Source organism: Callorhinchus milii, unplaced genomic scaffold (genome assembly GCF_018977255.1).
Source record: "Callorhinchus milii isolate IMCB2004 unplaced genomic scaffold, IMCB_Cmil_1.0 Scaffold9, whole genome shotgun sequence".
Classification (NCBI taxonomy): domain Eukaryota; kingdom Metazoa; phylum Chordata; class Chondrichthyes; order Chimaeriformes; family Callorhinchidae; genus Callorhinchus; species Callorhinchus milii.
Genome location: NW_024704750.1, coordinates 19,545,830 through 19,563,097, shown reverse-complemented (window position 1 = coordinate 19,563,097; position 17,268 = coordinate 19,545,830). Strand labels below are relative to the sequence as shown.

The 17,268-nt window shown below is 44.5% G+C and overlaps 1 protein-coding gene across 1 annotated transcript in view; it reads left to right on the top strand.

Moving 5' to 3' along the window:
* plekhh1 (pleckstrin homology domain containing, family H (with MyTH4 domain) member 1) overlaps positions 1–17,268 on the top strand; it is a 177,475-nt gene that overhangs the window by 112,435 nt on the left and 47,772 nt on the right. The window contains exon 3 of the mRNA XM_007907069.2: positions 8,224–8,385. Coding sequence (XP_007905260.2) covers positions 8,224–8,385 — 162 coding nt within the window. The remainder of the gene's footprint in view (positions 1–8,223; positions 8,386–17,268) is intronic.

Sequence of the window (17,268 nt, the reverse complement as noted above, 5' to 3'; positions counted from 1 at the left end):
TTTAGTCACTGTAATCGTATTAATAATAATAATCCTTGCATTTGATATAGCGCCTTATCGTGTTTCCAAGACGTCCCAAAGTGCTGGACAGAATATACTGTAAAGTGAATTGACAATATTTTGTGGGCAAAACTAGTTACTGAAGAGGGGTGGGGGGATGTGGTGAAGTAATTAGGAACTAGGATCAAAGGGAAGCAGAGGTTAGAGCTGGGAGCAGTGGGTGGGTGGTTAACTGGTTGCTCGGAGGTGAATGTGTCTGTTCCACCATGTGTGTGAATTCTTTTCTGCTTTTAACTCGGCTTCCCACTACAGTACTTTAAAGAGGACTGTTTCCACAAAACAAACCCCCCACCCACCCTCCCTCCCTCCCCCGTATGTTGGCAAAGTGGAATTATGTCACGACCCACAGTCTTGCTGCTTTACAGCAAAAAAAATCCCTGCCTGTTCAGAGCATTAAGGTGCTATTCATCAGGTTGGTTGATATTCTGGGGGATTTATTGCCTGGGCAATGATCCTAGCGAACGTGATTTGCTTCACACTGTGCTAGTGTTGATGCTTTGCAGACTTAGTATTTGCAGCATTATGCATTAATATGGTTGATCAGCTTCCCAGATGGTTTAGTAGCTAATCGCACTGCCTTGGTGTGAAACTGAGCCGTATAGACCAGAAAAAGGGTTGTCCATGTTAATAATAATAACAACAATAATCGTTGCATTTGATGTAGCACCGTATCATGTCGTTGAGACGTCTCAAAGCGCTTCACAGAATATATTGTAAAGTGGACTGACTATATTTTGTGGGCAAAACGCAGCAGCCAATTGCACACGGCAATTGACCCTCAAACAGCCGTGGATTGAGTGACCACTTTTATTTTGCTGGCTGGTGTTCCTAATCACTCCCCAAAAAAATCGGGTCACTCAATCCATGACAAGTTTGTGTGGACACTGCTGTGCACAAATGTTTGCTGCGTTTTGCCCACAAAATACACCGTGAACTGTGTAGCCTTCCTTATATAATCCTTGCATTCGATAGAGCACCCACAAATATACAGTCAATTCACTTTACAGTCTATTCTGTGAAGCACTTTGAGACGTCTCGACGACGTGATAATAATAATAATCCTTGCATTTGAAATAGCGCTTTTCACGTCTTCTCGACATCTCAAAGCGCTTCACAGAATAGACTGTAAAGTGAATTGACTGTATATTTGTGGGTGCTCTATCGAATGCAAGGATTATATAAGGAAGGCTACACAGTTGAGGTGCTGGACGTTTGTTACGGCCATAGGACACATTACCACGGAGAGGATGGGGGGGTGGGGGGGAAGGGATGGAAATTGACGGATGTTGTAGTTTTAGTGTTGCAAGATTGTACGTTTAAGCCCGATATCTTAACTCTTGGTTGAAATATTTCAACTACAATCGTTGCTGGTGATTTACTCGGGATCTAAAGCATTATTTCGCACCATTGTGCCCGGGAGTTTGCCTCGTGCCTTGTTTATTTACAACCTGGCCCAACATTCACGAAGTTGAAGCGTTGCTACGAGTTGCCTGCTGTTTGTACTCTCAGGAGGTCAGCAAGCTGACGTGGTTGCATTTAAGTTTTTTGTCTTCATTTACACTCCACAATAAATCCTGCGAAACCCTTTGAAGGCTTGCAACGACGTGATGAGGTGCAAATTCAAAAGCAAAAATAGATTTAATTCTCATTCATTTGCTTCGGAGTCAGGTTCCTAATTCAAACTGATCAGTTCAGATGCCAGAGAACTTCTCTGTCTGTCATTTGAGGCACAGTATCTCAGGAGGCTGATCACTGAGGCCTTCCAAGCCCCTGTTTATCAGCAGGAGGTGATCCCAAGATAGTAAGAAGTGTTTTGAAAGATGATGTGGGCAAAGATTGGGACATTAATTTTTTTTGTGTTAGCTGGTAGTTGCTAAGGAAATATTCGGAAATATAAACAGAATTTGCAGCTCAACACATGGGCAACGAAGCTTGATCAGATGGCAAAGTAGAATCTGAGATTCATTCAATATCGAAACCTGACAATATGCACCAGACCTCCACATCATAATAATAATCGTGCATTTGATATAGCGCCTTATCACATCGTTCAGACCTCTCAAAGCGCTTCACAGAATATATTGTAAAGTGAATCCAGTTTATATTTTGTTTGCGAAACACAGCAGCCAATTAATTGCACGCAGCAGTGTCCTACAAACAGCCGTGGGTTGAGTGACCAAATTATTCATTTATTATTTTTTCCGGAGGGATTATTATCTCCAGAAAGCAATCTGCCAATCAACTAACAACCGAGTTCATACTTACTGTTAGATAAACAGAGGCGTGTGGAGTAAGGAAACTTGCCTAAGGTTTCTCCCCGCCCGGGAATCGAACCAAATCCTCGCGTTTGCGAAGCAAATGCTTTAACCAATACGCTACAATATTCAAGTCCAATTATAGACTCTTATCTACTTGGCCAACAACCAAATTCAAATGGGAACCAATTTGATTTATTTCTATGGCATAACTGAGTGTGAAAATCAGCCCGGGCTCTGACAGTGTAATGGGGAAGAACTCTTCACTCCATTTGAGGAATACAGAGGATGTAACTTTAAAATAAGATCAAAAGGGAAGTCCTGAAAAATTATCCCTCTATTGCAAAGATTCATGAGAATATGAAACACACTTCCTCAAAGAACCGCTACCCACTGTGTTGTTTGTGGAATGTTGCTGATCCAAACTAGCTCCCGTATTTACCTTAATAACATTCACTTTATTTCTAAGTATTCATTTTTTAATTGCTTTGAGAGGTTTCTTTTACATGGAAAGTGTTACACGAATATAAGTCGTGTCTCTCTCAATCTTAGTCTGTGTGTTCTCTCTCACCATGTCTCTCTCTGCCTGCCTGTGGCTTTCTGTGTTTGTCTCTCGCTGTCTTTGTCTCTTTTTGTCTCCCTCTGTCTTTCTCTCTTTGTGTCTCAGGACCGTCTCTCTCTCTCTCTCTCTCTCTCTCGCGCTCTCACATACACAAACACACAAACTCTCGATGTCTCTCTGCAGCTCTCTCTCACAGACTTTTTTTTGTATGTGGCTCTCTTTCTGTTTGACTCCCCAATCTTGCAGGAAGATGCTGTTCTCTGATCCTGTCTCATCAGCTGTTTCCATTCATTAACAATAAGCTTCACAAAGAACCCAATACTCTTTTCCACCTGAGTCTCACTGATTCATAATTAAAATGTCGATGACCTGCTGGCACGGACGCTGTATAATGTCTCCGCTGAGCAGCTTACCAGCATTCTGTGAACACACCATCTAATTCAATCCCTGTCACAGAACCTGACTTTTCATCAACTCTGCGATGAGTGCGTCTCTGGAGACAAGCCCGCATTGTAAAATAATAATAATCCTTGCATTTGATATAGTCCCTCATCATTAAAATGGCTATTCCCCCCCCCCCACCCCCCCACCCCCCCCCCCCCCGGCTCTGGAACTGCTCAGCTCTGAGTTGTCACTTGCCAATGTTTATAATATTCATGATAGCAAATTGTGTGGGTTTAGCTGGTTAATCTCCAGCAGAGCACAACTCTGGGGTTCCCAAGTTAACCCAAGTCTCCAAGCTCCTCTTGCTAACCTGTCCCTAAACTCCCTGGAATTAGGTAGGCATGATGCACCCCTTTGGAGAGAGCGTATGCATCAGAAAGCAGATGTTCGTGGAACACCGGGAGTTTGGTTCAGAGGCTATGAGGCGTACTGGTGGTGATCTGTGTGTGTCAAACTCCCGGCTGACCAAAAAACATGTCAGATCTGCAATTGCTTCGTCATACGGAGGCTTGACTTGCTTGGGAAAAATCCTGAGGTCAGAGCGAATTGACCTGGTAATGTTCAGTACGTGCTCGGCCGTTGATGTTGTCATATTGTCGTGTGTGATCTCCACTTGACAGATAACAGTGGTGGAACTGTGAGGAAAAACAGAAGCAAGTCCCCTGACTGTCAGTCTCGTCCTTCACTCCTATTACTTGACAAGTGGAAATCAGCACAAAATATTTGAAAGATGGGCAGGGGAAGGGCAGGGCTCTCTGTCTTTAATACATGGATTCATTTGTATTCAGTACTTGAGGAATCTGATGTTACACCACATTTCTCTTCTTTCCACCTCATACCTATTCTCGCCCCTCTTTTTTAATCCTTTCACTTTTTCCCGGCAGTGAAGTAGGAACCTGGTTGTTAGTTGATTGCTTTTCTGGGGTAATAATCCCTCAAAAAAATATTCAATCCACAACTGTTGGGAGCAATTGACTTTTTTTGCCCACATTTGGCAATTTTGCCCACAAAATACAGTCAATTCACTTTACAATATATTCTGTGCTGACGTCTCAATGACATGATAAGGCGCTATATATCATATGCAAGAACTATTTTTATCATATTATTTAGTCTGTGATCTTTGCTCACACTCTCCTCCACAGGGCATCCTTTTCTGTTCTCTCATTTGCTCCTCTCAACATTCCTCCCTCGCTTCAATTACAAGGCATCATCCTGCTCACCGCATCTCCCTATGAAATTGAGACTATTTCGCCATCTCCTACTCTTAAATCTTCCCCCCAACCCCCCCAGGACCTCGAGACTTCCCTCCCTCAGTCTTCCCTTCCGCCTACGATTTGCAGGATTTCAAGGCTCGGCTTTTGACCCATGTCGTCACCTAACAAGCTCTTCGGTTTCTGTCCTGTTCTTTTACAACCTTGGTGGTCTCCCGCAGTATGGGTGTTGACCCTTGACCTAGCCTTCTCAATTAGGAAACAAACTGGCTCTGCCATCAGTCTGTGCAATAAAAAGTGAAACAGTTGTTACAAACTCATTCAGGAATAACTTTCTTAAGACCAGGCTCCTCACTTTTACTCACCCGCCACTGCACACACCCGTTCTTACATTGGGATTTCACAAAAAAGGTTCGGGCAATTTGATTTAATCCGTCAACAATTACCCACCCTACCCACCTCCCTTTACAACTCGAGCAGTTGCTTAAATGAGTTCAGTATCCTGGCCTTTAAGCACTGTCTGGATAACCTGGACCAGTTAATTATTTCACAACGGCGCATTTTTTATTATATACTTCAGTTTTAGGCATAACCTAAAATATTTGCCCGTTTTCTGGTCGCTCTAGTGGGCAACAGCATCTCCTGGTGTGGAACTGAATCGTGCAGACCAGGAAATATCCGGGGCTGGTTTCTTGTCTTGGGTGGGGCAGGAGTTGAAAGAAGGGCTACAATTAAATTCATCTTTTTTTTCCTGGATGGCACGAAAACCTAGGCACGTTTCTTTACTCCACACGCCTCTGTTTAGATAGAAGTAAGTTGGAATCCGGTTATTAGTTGATTGGTGGATCGCTTTCCGGGGGTAATAATTCCCCACCCCCGAAAATATTTGGTCACTGAATCCATGACTGTGGGACACTGCTATGCGCTGTTGGCTACCGTATTTCGCCCACAAATACACAGTCAATCCACTTCACAATGTGAAGCGCTTTGAGTCGTCTCAACGACATGATAAGGTGCTATATCAGATGCAAGGATTATTATTATTACCGTATTATTATCTTCCCTGGACTTGGGAGAGGAACAAGCAGCCAAGGTTTTCTTATTGCGGATCAAGTGATCAAGTTGCTGGAAAGTGGATTGGATTCGCTTTCCCATGGTCAATAACCTGCTGATTTCCTCTTTAGTTTCACATCTACAGGTCAGATCCTCTGACCTTTCATGCTGGATGAACATCTCAAAGTGCTTTTCAAAGACGTTGAGGATCACCGAGCAGGCAGCAAAGGAAGGGAAATTTGAGAATGTTGACCAAACAACACGGTCAGAGAGANTTTTTTTAAGAGGGTTTTGAAAGCCGGGAAAGAAGGTGAAAGGATTTGAGGAGAGAACACGGTCAGCCATGAGGGTGAGGCTGAGGCAGTGAGGATAATAATTGTAATAATAAACCTTGCATTTGATATCGCACCTTATTACGTCGTTGAGATGTATCAAAGAGTTTTGGAGAACATACTGTAATGTGAATTGGCTATAATTTGTGAGTGAAACAAAAAATATTTTTTAATTTTAGGGGGGGTTGAGTGCAGAAGAGCAATCAAGAGTTAATCAACAAGATCACTGAGGTGGGAAGGGCAAGATTCGCAAGAGATTTGAAGGTTAGGATGAATGTCTTGAAATCAATCCACTGACAGCCTGGTAAGGTTAGGGGTAATGGATACATGGAGCCTTTACAGGTATTTATCAATGCCATTGGGAGAAGAGAAAAATGAGGAGGAAATGATCTTGTGGTTGTTACTTATGCAGGACAGGATAGATTGCAATGGTGCTTGGTCTGTTGTGGTAACACAAGGGATCAGCCCAGATTGGCAGAAATTCACAAGAACCTGTCCAGCGCCCAATACTGCCTCTCACCCTATCTTGGTTTGACTTTTCTAAGCAGGTGCATTGGGGAATGAGCTGGATTGAGCGCTAGTACAGACTGGCATATCGAGCAGTTTTTCTCAACCTTCTTGAGTCTTTTGGGCCCTTCCGGTTCCTCCCAGCTTATGACTGGCCGATTTCCTGCACGTGCAGCACACAGGAAGCTGGCCAGGTCAGTCAGCCGTGACCCCCCACGTGGGCATTTTTAAGCGTTGAAACACTCGTGAGAGAAGTCACTTCCTGCATTTGTAGTGCCTGCCAATCATGCCCCTCTTATGTCTGTGGAAAAGGGGTTCAAAAACCAAACCCTGAGCCTCTGGTCTCTTACGCTCCTAAATTCCTTCACCTTGTACCTTCTTCCCCGATCTTTTACAGTATATCCTGTGAAATGCTTTGAAACATCTCAAAGATGTGATGAGATGCTATTTCAAATGCAGGGATTCTTATTAATATTATCTTAAAACTTACCTATTTGACTGTGCCTTTGGTTTATGGGCTCAAATTTCTCTCTTCCTGATCAGGGATCCCCGCTGACACTGTTAAGTGCTTTGAGGCACCTTACATGTACAGCGCTGGATAATTGCAAGGTGTCCCCATTGCTCTCGGGCCTGTGATTGCTGACGGCATTACCTTCTCGTCTCTGTCATTGAGATTCACTTCCCCCTTCTCTCTCTATCTCCACTAGATTCCTTTTGATTACCAAACCTTGTCCTTAATGAGCCCATCATGCAGAAAGACACTGGACCCTTTGTCTGCTGAATATTTCAATTAACATGGCTCTGTGAACGCACAGTTGTATTGCAGTGTTGGAAAAACCCAGTCTTTTGAACTCAAAACTACGTGAGATTTAACCTCCACTCGTGGAGTGGATCCCAAGTGAGTCATTTAATCCGTGCTTCTGACAGCAGCAAATTGGTGGCTATTTTGACTAGAATGTTGCAAATATAGAGCAATTATATTGAGGAACTGAGGACATTGATTTAGTGGAAGTTTGGCTTGTGTGTCAGCCTGGCTCAGTGGGAGCACTCACGTCTCGGAGTCTGAAAAAGTTGTGGATTCAAGCTCCACTTTGGGACTTGGAACCCATACGGAGTAGCCTGATAATCCACTGCTGGATCGGAAGTGCCATCCTTCACATGAGATGATAAACTGAGATCCTGTCTTCCTGCTCAGGTGAGCAGTAAGGATCCCATGGCACTATTCAAAAACATAAGGGAGTTTATAGGGGCTGGTAAATAGGAACTAGCTTGTAACTAGTTACAGTTTATAAATCCTCCTCCATTAAGTAGTACACGTAACTGAGCTGAGCCCAATCCAGCCCTCGGCAGATTTCCCCCCTGTGTATGCGTTCAAGGAAGAGTTGCTGGGTCAGATAGTAATAATAATCCTTGCATTTGATACATACAGCGCCTTATCATGTCTTTGAGACGCCTCAAAGCGCTTCACAGAATATACTGTAAGTGAATTGGCTGCATAATTTGAGGGGTGAAATTTTGTACTCTTGCTGACCTTATGTACTGGTCTAACACGAGGACGTCGACACCGATTTGTATTTGCCCACGTTATCTCGGGTGAGACCATGAGACTCGGGAGAGACCAGGAATTGACCAATGTGGCACCAATAGTGCACTTGCTCGCCGAGCCGTCAGAGAGAGCTCTGGGCTGTGCTTCCATTCTAAATGCAACTTTTTGTTTCAAAGTAAAGTCTTCGTCTCAATCGCTGCACGCCCGAGAGCCTCAGCACAATAGTGACACGTGATCGCTCTGCTTTCAGGTGCTGGAAAGGACGGCGGAGGCTCTGTGTGCGAGGACCATGGAGGAGGTGATGGAGAGCGGCAGCGGCGTTAATTGGCACAAGCGCTGTGTGACGCTGGAGGCCCAGCTCTTCCGCTTCCGCCTGCAGGCCAGCAAGATCCGTGAGCTGCTGGCTGAAAAGGTGAGGGGGGGTGGGGTGGGGACAGTGGGCAGCTTCTCTCCTTACCCTGACGTCCAATTCATAGGCCGAAAGGAAGAGGGTCGTAGGAACATAGGAGGTGCCAGACGATAAAAGACTGAGGTCCTTCCAATTTGCCTTCCACCATCCTGGCAGTCCAGTGACTGCCATCTTTTCCACGAAGGACCTTCAGCTTCATTTTCTGCCATTTTAGCAAAACTGTATTTGGTAGTCGGATTCGGGTCGGTTGCTGGAGTGGCTACTCGCTGAACATTTGTGTTTCATTGCTCTATCTGTGCACGTGTATTCCATTACTGTGGGCACGTGCATGAATGTGTGTACGTACATGGGTGTATTCCATTGCTCTGTGTGTTTATATAGCGTATAAGTCTGTGATATACTGTGCCACTCTGATAACGCATCTCTCCCCCCCCCCCCCCCCCCCCCCCCAACGCCCCCCAGGAAATGCCTCAAACGACTACTCATCAGAGTTGACTAGTTATCCAAAGTACAAATCTCAATGGTGCAAGGTACAAATTAGCGCAGGAAAGAAGTTTCTAGATTTCTTTTTAATTTTTTTTCTAAAAATTCTAAATGCTCACATAAGTCTTTCGGACATTTACAGTAGCTCATACACAAATGCAGAAACTGAACGGTGTACAATAACTGCATGGGTACATTCCCGGGCAGGGCAAAACCTAAGGCAAGTTTCCTTACTCCACACGCCTCTGTTTACCTAGCAGTAAGTAGGAACCCGGTTGTTAGTTGATTGGCGGATGGATTGCTCTCCGGGGGCAATAATCCCTCCAAAAAAAATTGGACAGATTATTACCCCCGGAGAGTAATCCACCTGGGAATCGAACCCGGATCTTCCCGCTTGCAAGGCAAGCACACTAACCAGTATGCCACGGTACTCCATGTGAGTCTCTGGAAGCAAACTAGCAATGAAAAAAGTGCTAAAGAGGTTGTTGGTAGTTCCAGGGTTGGAAGAGTTAACTCTCTGCAGTCACAAACTCACTGAACCCATTTACAGCTACTAATTAAACCAGTGTTCAAACAGTCTCAACTATTCAGTGTCTCTGGATCACAGAGCCAGCAGGTAGAGAGGCTGATTGCTTGGGGCAATCTGTCATTTTTGGTTCTTGGCCCGTTTCCTGGAATCCATTCACCACAGAAGCACACAAACTTTACAGATTCTTCTCTTCTTTCTCATACCTCGTCTCTCAGGGAATTGCTTGCTCGCTTCAGAGAAGTGGTCTAGAGAGTGTTTCTCCCGCATCCTACAAGAGTGAGTGAGTGAGGCGTGAGCTGAGGAGCAGTGAGGCATGAGCATCGGGGGAGAGAGATGGCAGATTCCTCCTTTTCAATTCGGTGCTAAGTACAGGTTGTTACAAGCTTTAAATCGTTTTCAATTCTCATGAATTGGAACCATATCATTGTACGTTTTTGAATTATTGTCACCCATTCATGCTAGGAGTTTGGATGAGATCACAACAGAAATAACTTGCATTCCTATATATAATATGTATATATAATAATAATTTGGTTGCTCAGTCCCATGACTGTTTGTGGGACACTGACATAAGATAATGTCTCAGAGTAAAGGCACAGTAAACGGGTATGTTTTAAGATAATAATCCTTGCATTTGACATAGCGCCTTATCATGTTGTTGAGACATCTAAAAGCCCTTCACAGAATGTACCTTAAAGTGGATTGACTGGATTTTGTGGGCGAAACGCAGCCAATTTCATATAGCAATGTCCCACAAACAGTCGTGGATTGAGTGACCAAAAATGGGTCAGATGTCGAGCACAGGAAGGAGTCCTGTAGCGTAGTGGTTAGAGCACTTACCTCACAAGCAAGAGGACCTTGGTTTGATTCCTGGGCAGGGTGAAACGTTGGGCAAGTTTCCTTACTCCACACGCTTCTGTTCACCTAACAATAAGTAGGAACCTGGTTGTTAGTTGATTCACGGATCGCTTTTCTGGGGGTAATAACTAACAAAAAAATTACATTTATATAGCGCCTTTCATGTCACGAGGATGAACTAATCCCTTTTTAAAAAAAATAATAATTTGGTCACTCAATCCACAACTGTTTTGCGGGGCACTACTGTGCACAATTGACTGCTGCATTTTGCCCACAAACTGTACAGTCAATCCACTTTACAGTATATTCTGCGAAGCGCTTTGATACGATTTGAAGATGTGATAAGGCACTATATTGTGGAGTCCTGTAGCTCAGTGGTTAGAGCACTTGCCTCGCAAGCGAGAGACCTTTCCTTATTCTACACGTTTCTGTTTACCTAGCAGTAAGTGGGAACCTGGCTGTTAGTCGATTGGCGCTTTTTTCCAGGGATAATAATTTCTTAAAAAAATGAATCGGTCACTTCAAATCCACGATTGTTTGTGGGACACTGCTGTGCGCAATTGGCTGCCACTTTTCGCCCACAAAATATACAGTCAATTCAATTTACAGTGTCGTGATAAAGTGCTATATCAAATGCAAGGATTATTATAATTATTATTATATACGTCAAAAGACTTCTAAACCTGGAATCCTTCGCATAGAGTTCCCAATGGGAATGTCCCAAGTAGCAACTAAAGAGCCTGACACCGGACACGGGTTGTGAAGCCTGCAACACATATGGAGCTCGTGTGTTGTTGCTGGCAGCTGTGACGTCCACCAGAACAGCTGCACGGGAGTTTGGCCAGCGTCGGGGCTGGCTGAAAGCCCACAGCAGGAAAGGTGATTGTTTTTTCATCCACATGCGCTTGTAACATTCTTATCCTGGAATGAATCTTACACAAATTCAACCCAAATGTTTGTAAATTCGAGCACAGAGCAGAATGTCAGCACGATGGCAGGAGGGAGTGTTTGTTGCCTTTCTGGTTTGGGGGTAGATTGCATAGATTATCCTCTTGATTGAGCTTGGCTTTAGCATTTGTGTAGACCACATCCACTTTTCAATGGGAAGTTTCCTGCCATTCGCAAGCATATTATGTGCCGACCCACAGTTTGCAATTTGACGGTCCTGGGGTGTGTATTATTCTGCCTGAAACATGAAGGACTTTTTATGGCTTAATGGTAAAGTCAAGGCAAAATCCACATCAAGAGGAAACTAGACGGGTATCTAAAAAGTAGCATTCTGGAGGAGTGTGGGGAAAGGGAATGGTGATGGTGATGGTGAATTGCAGCATAAAGAGCCAGCAGAGAAACTATGTGCCAAACGGCAGTCTTCTTTATCATAATATTTCATGTTCTATGGATACAGGTTTGCGGAGTCTTGTAGCATATTGGTTAGAGCGCTTGGCTCCCAAGCGAGAGGCCCCGGGTTCAATTCCTGGGAGGAAGTTTCTTTACCTAGCAGCAAGCAAGCCCCTGGATGTTAAATCGATCGGCGGATCATTTTTTCCAGGTGTAATAATCACTTTCTAAAAAAAAATTGGTCACTCAACCCACGACTGTTTTGTGGGAAACTGCTGTGTGCAATTGGCTGCTATGTTTTGCCCACAAGTCAGTTCACTTTGCAGTATATTCTGTGAAGCGCTTTGAGACGTCTCAACGACGTGATAAGGCACTATATCAAATGCAAGGATTATTATTATTATTACAGGCACTAGAATTAACTAGAGCACCACACCGTAGGGAAGGAAAAATCAGGAAGGATTGCTGCTCCTCATTGCTATCCAGAGATCTCCTGCTGGAAAGTGTGTGGCAATTGGGTGAGAACAGACTGTGATGTGTCCCCTGTGGTTAAACAGGCTGCCAACATTCCTTCTCAAGGCATATACAGGAATAATAGCAACTTAGATAAGGTTTTGCATTTTAAAGTTCAGCTGTGTTGCCATGAAAGTCTAAAACAACGAACAAGGTGGTAAAATAATAATCCTTTAATTTGACGTTTCACGTTGGGGAGATGTCTGAATGCACTTCACAGGATATACTGTGAAGTGTATTTTTCCTTCACTAGGGTAGGTATTGGTTAGAGTACTCGCCTCGCAAGCAAGTGGACCTGGGTTCGATTCCCGGGTGCTGCAAAACCTTAGGCAAGTTTCCTTACTGCACACACCTCTGTTTACCTAGCATAGCAGTAAGTAGGAGCCTGGTTGTTAGTCGATTGGCGGATCACTTTCCGAGGGTAATAATTGCTCCAAAAAAATAATAACTTGGTCATTCAAACCATGACTGTTTGTGGGACACTGCTGTGTGCAATTGGCACACTGCTGCATTTTGCCCACAAAATATACAGTCAATTAACTTTACAGTATATTCTGTGAAGCCCTTTGAGATGTCTCAATGACGTGATATCAAATGCAAGGATTATTATTTGTAGGAGAATGCAACAGACAATTTGCACCCAACAGAGCCAAGAGTGAGGAGACATTGACGGGAGCCGAGGAGGATAGCATCTGATCCGTCTTGGCCACGTTTAATTCCAGAAAATTTTGGCTCATCCAGGCCCTGATGTCTGACAGGCAGGTGGAGGGAACACTATCCAGTGAGTGCTTCCTGCTGGAATGTCACGCATGTGTTGAGAATGGGTGAAAGGATACCTCCCCAGGATCCGAGAACCTGTTTTTACTCATTGCTGAGAATCCAGGAGGAATGAGTAGGTACGAGGGGGCGTCTGGCACCAATGGGGAGAAAAAATTGAAGAGAAATTATAATCGGTCCCCTGCTGGGTCTGGCTAGAATTCCTGCGCTGATTGCTTCCAGATTCCCCTGGTGTAATTGGGAAGATCCATAACTTACTATAAATGATGAGGTGACACAGATCTGATGATTGTAATCACAGTAAAACGCTGGGTAATTCTCTCTGTGGTTTCTGAATGAAGTGGATCTGCCTCCACGGTTGCACTCAGCTGTCACAGCTCCCATTGAGCGTCCTGGGAATCGTTCCTCCCTTCTGCTCTGTGTGAGATTTAACTGCTCCTTAAAGTCGTGATCCTTTGCAATGGAAATCCCATTCTAAAGTCTTGCTGAAAACTACTAGTGACAGTTAGTGACAATTGTACATTAGGCCTTAATGAATACTCCCAAGGTGGGTATATCACTGTTTTTATGCAACGTCAAACTCGCTAAACAATGTTAATCGGAGATTATTCCATACTGGGACGTTCGAATGACGTTGCAACTTTGCTGCTGGATGAAGCGGTGTTTTGTGCACAGAGACCACATCACGAGGAATCAATGCCATCACCCAGGTCTTCTCCAATAGCTTCCGACCTGTGCCCACATAGTCACCTCCAGAGCTAACCAGGACTCTATCCTTACTCCTATTCCTTGTCTCCATGCTGCCCCCATTGTGTGCTGATAAACGCCCAGCTCAGCCTCTCTGCTACACATGATTCGAGGAGTCATATCTTTCTGACCCTGAGTGTTGTCAAGACTGAAGCCATTGTGTTTGGATCTTGCCACCACCTATATGCCTCTGGCTCTTGATTCCACCAATTTACCACCTGGTTGCTCAAGATGAGCCAAGTCCACGACCCCAGTCATGCGAGTTTCAAACCCCGGTTTCAGTCCATCACCAAAATTGTCTTCTTCCACTTCTGAAATGTTCTTACCTCATCCCCACTGCTGCAAAATCCCTTAATGTCACTTTGAGGATAGATTTTTCCAGCACTTCTCCCTAACTCCACTCTTAATAATAATAATAATAATAATAATCCTTGCATTTGATATAGCGCTTTTCACGTCGGGAGGGCGTCCCAAAGCACTTCACAGAACACACTGTAAAGTGAATTGACTGTATATTTGTGGGCGAACGTGGCAGCCAATTGCGCACAGCAATGTCCCACAAACAGTCGTAGATTGAAAATGACCAATTTAATTATTGTTTTTAGTTTTGGAGGGATTATTATTAGGCTCTGTGTGGAGTAAGGAAACTTCAAAGGCTTCAGCTAATTCAGAATTCTACAGTTTGAATTCACTCCTCCGCAAGGCTCCACACACCAATTAACTCCATCATCACCACGATCTGTTGGGCCCCAGTGCTGCAGAGGATTGATATCAACACCCTTCTCCTGGTCTGTGATTGCCTCGACAATCCCACCTACCCAACTCACCCACCCACCTTCCTTCTGCTTATACCTGGATTCTTAGTTTTAAAAAAATATTATGAGCAACTAGTGACTATCCTCCTGGGGAGGGAGGTAAGTGTGGTCTCCTTGAAGCTGAACTGGCTCCAAGATGACATTCTTGGCAACCGAATGACAGAATCAAGCCAGCCCTCTGTGGCGGTCTTGGTAGTCCGGTTCCTAAGCCAGGTGCATCCGCAGTACTCCAGGGCACTTAAGGACAAACCAGTTATTGGGGGTACCGAGTCTTCTGACTCAGCTCCTGTTAACCCTGCAAGCCAAAGCCCTAACGGGTGGTGTGGTCCTAGCTGGACCAGGCACTGAAAAAATATTGATTCTCCCTCACCCCACCATCGGCCCTGACACAGAAATGCACCCGCACACATCTGCATACTTACAGCTAACAAAGCTATAAATCAGCAGTGAGCAAGCACACGCCTGGGTCAGCCTGGGCCCCAGATGCTGTTTTTATTCCTGAATCTCTTCCATGAGACTCCTCCCTTCAGATTGATTCAGCAGATGGCTGGCTTGGAGGTTAGGCTGCAGTGTGCTCAGAGTCGGTCTCTCTTCCTCCTAGCTCACTGCGACCACACAATGGTTTTGTGGCAACTGGAAATCTCGCACTGGTCCCTTGGGCACTTCCGAGGTTGGGGCAGAAGGAAGGAAAAGGTTGTCAGACTCCGCCACTGAGAAGCTCTCCGGGACGCTAGCCAGAGTGATGGGTGCTAAGAACATGCAAATTGTTGCTTTTTCAGTAATTACCCTTGATTCACCAGCCGTTTCCCAGCAGGTGGTGATATCCTGGCCTCACTTTAACATGTTGTTTAGTGACTGCTTTGTTCTCCTGGATACTCCCCATCTCAGGTGTGAAGTATAACTGTTCTCTTTCCAGACTTCAGGTCTCTTCTGTGAAGCATGGTGATGGGTTTCCCCAGGTGTCAGACAACCGGCTGACCNAAAAAACTGTGAGGAAACTATTCACGCCTTTGCCTCTTTGATGTGAAATCCAGTTGTCCTTTTATACCCAAATATTAAATCTCTCCCCATCAACAGGGCATTTCCCTATCAATACTTCATGTTGAGCCTCTCCTCTTATCAGAGCTATGTCCCTTTATCCCAGGTATTAACTCGTAAAATGAGTTTGCTGTTGTCCCAGGTCACGCGTTTGATGCACTTGGTTTAAACTGACCTGCCACAGTGTGCTGGCTTTAGTTAACCCTTCCTACTCACCTTCTCCCATGACCTGTAGAAGGCTCTTCTCTTCAAGTCTTGACTGTCTTCTGCTCAGAAAACCTCATAGTCCACTCACTAAAAAGGCCGGTTGGAGCAAGTGCGGTAAATAATGTTAGCATTTGATATAGCGCCTCATCACGTCGTTGAGATGTCTCAAAGTGTTTCACAGAACGTTTTGTAAAGGGGATTGACTGCAATTTGGGGGTGAAATGCTACGTGTCGGATGCATAGTGTACGTAGTGCTAGTGGATGTGGCTGTTAGAGGTTCAGTATTTATTTAGTCAAAACAGAGGCCGTTAAGGGCTGGACAGGAGGTTAGGATTGGTGAAATGATGGACTGTAACTAGAGCCAACATACAGGGAGCATTTGACAGAAAAAAGCCCATGAGAGGAGGGGGGAAGGAGGCAGAGCCGAGGGGAAAAGCGCTCAGTGTAATTTGATTCATCTCAAAGACACTTTCATCTCAGACACTTTGTGAAGATGTGAAATGTAATTGAAGGTTATAATGCCCAATTGTATATTATATTTCTTATCTCCCCTTTGTCCTATGTCCTTTGCTTCTCTTTTCCCCTTTTTTTTCTCCGATTCTCTTTTTAATAATAATCTTATTATTATTTTTCCTGCTCTATTGAAACAGGAGGAGCCATTAACGCCGGTTCTGTTAGTTTGTTGGATTGTGACGAATCTTAATCGCATTTCTCTGCCCGTTGCCCCTTTCTTCCCCCATATCTGTCTCCCTTTTAAACATCCTGACTGACTATCCCAATTGATTCTGCCTCTCAGAACTTTGGGGTGAAGTTCTGTGCGTTCCATGGTTCACATGCACCCAACCCTCTGGGTGAAGAATGTTTTGTGATGTTACTTCCACCCTGCTTATCTCTCATTTTAAGACCACATCTACTTGCATTGGATCAGATCATAATAATAATAATCCTTGCATTTGATATAGCGCTTTTCACGTCGGGAGGACGTCCCAAAGCGCTGCACAGAACACACTGTAAAGTGAATTGACTGTATGTTTGTGGGCGAACGCGGCAGCCAATTGCGCACAGCAATGTCCCACAAACAGTCGTGGATTGAAAATGACCAATTTATTATTGTTTTTGGTTTTTGGAGGGATTATTATTAGGCTCTGTGTGGAGTAAGGAAACTTGCCCAAGGTTTCGCCCTGACCTGCCTGGGATTGAACTCAGGTCTCTCGCTTGCAAAGCGAGTGCTCTAACCACTGAGCTACAGGACTCCACTGAAGGCAATCATGCCTTAACCTCCTCGGCTATAAGTGATATAAGCTCACTCTACCCAGCCTCTCATCAGAGCAAAGCCCTGTTATCCCAGATATAAATAAATAATAATAATTTGGTCACTCAATCTATGTGGGACGTTGCTGTGCGCAATTGGCTGCCATATTTCAGGCACAAAATATACGGTCAATTCACTTGATAACATATTCTGTGAAGCGCTTTGAGAAGTCAAAAGCAAAGGATTTGGACCTGACCCTCATCCCTGACTGTTCAGTACCTTGGGGTGTCCTTGCGACGTGAAAGGCGCTATACAAATGTAATTTTTTA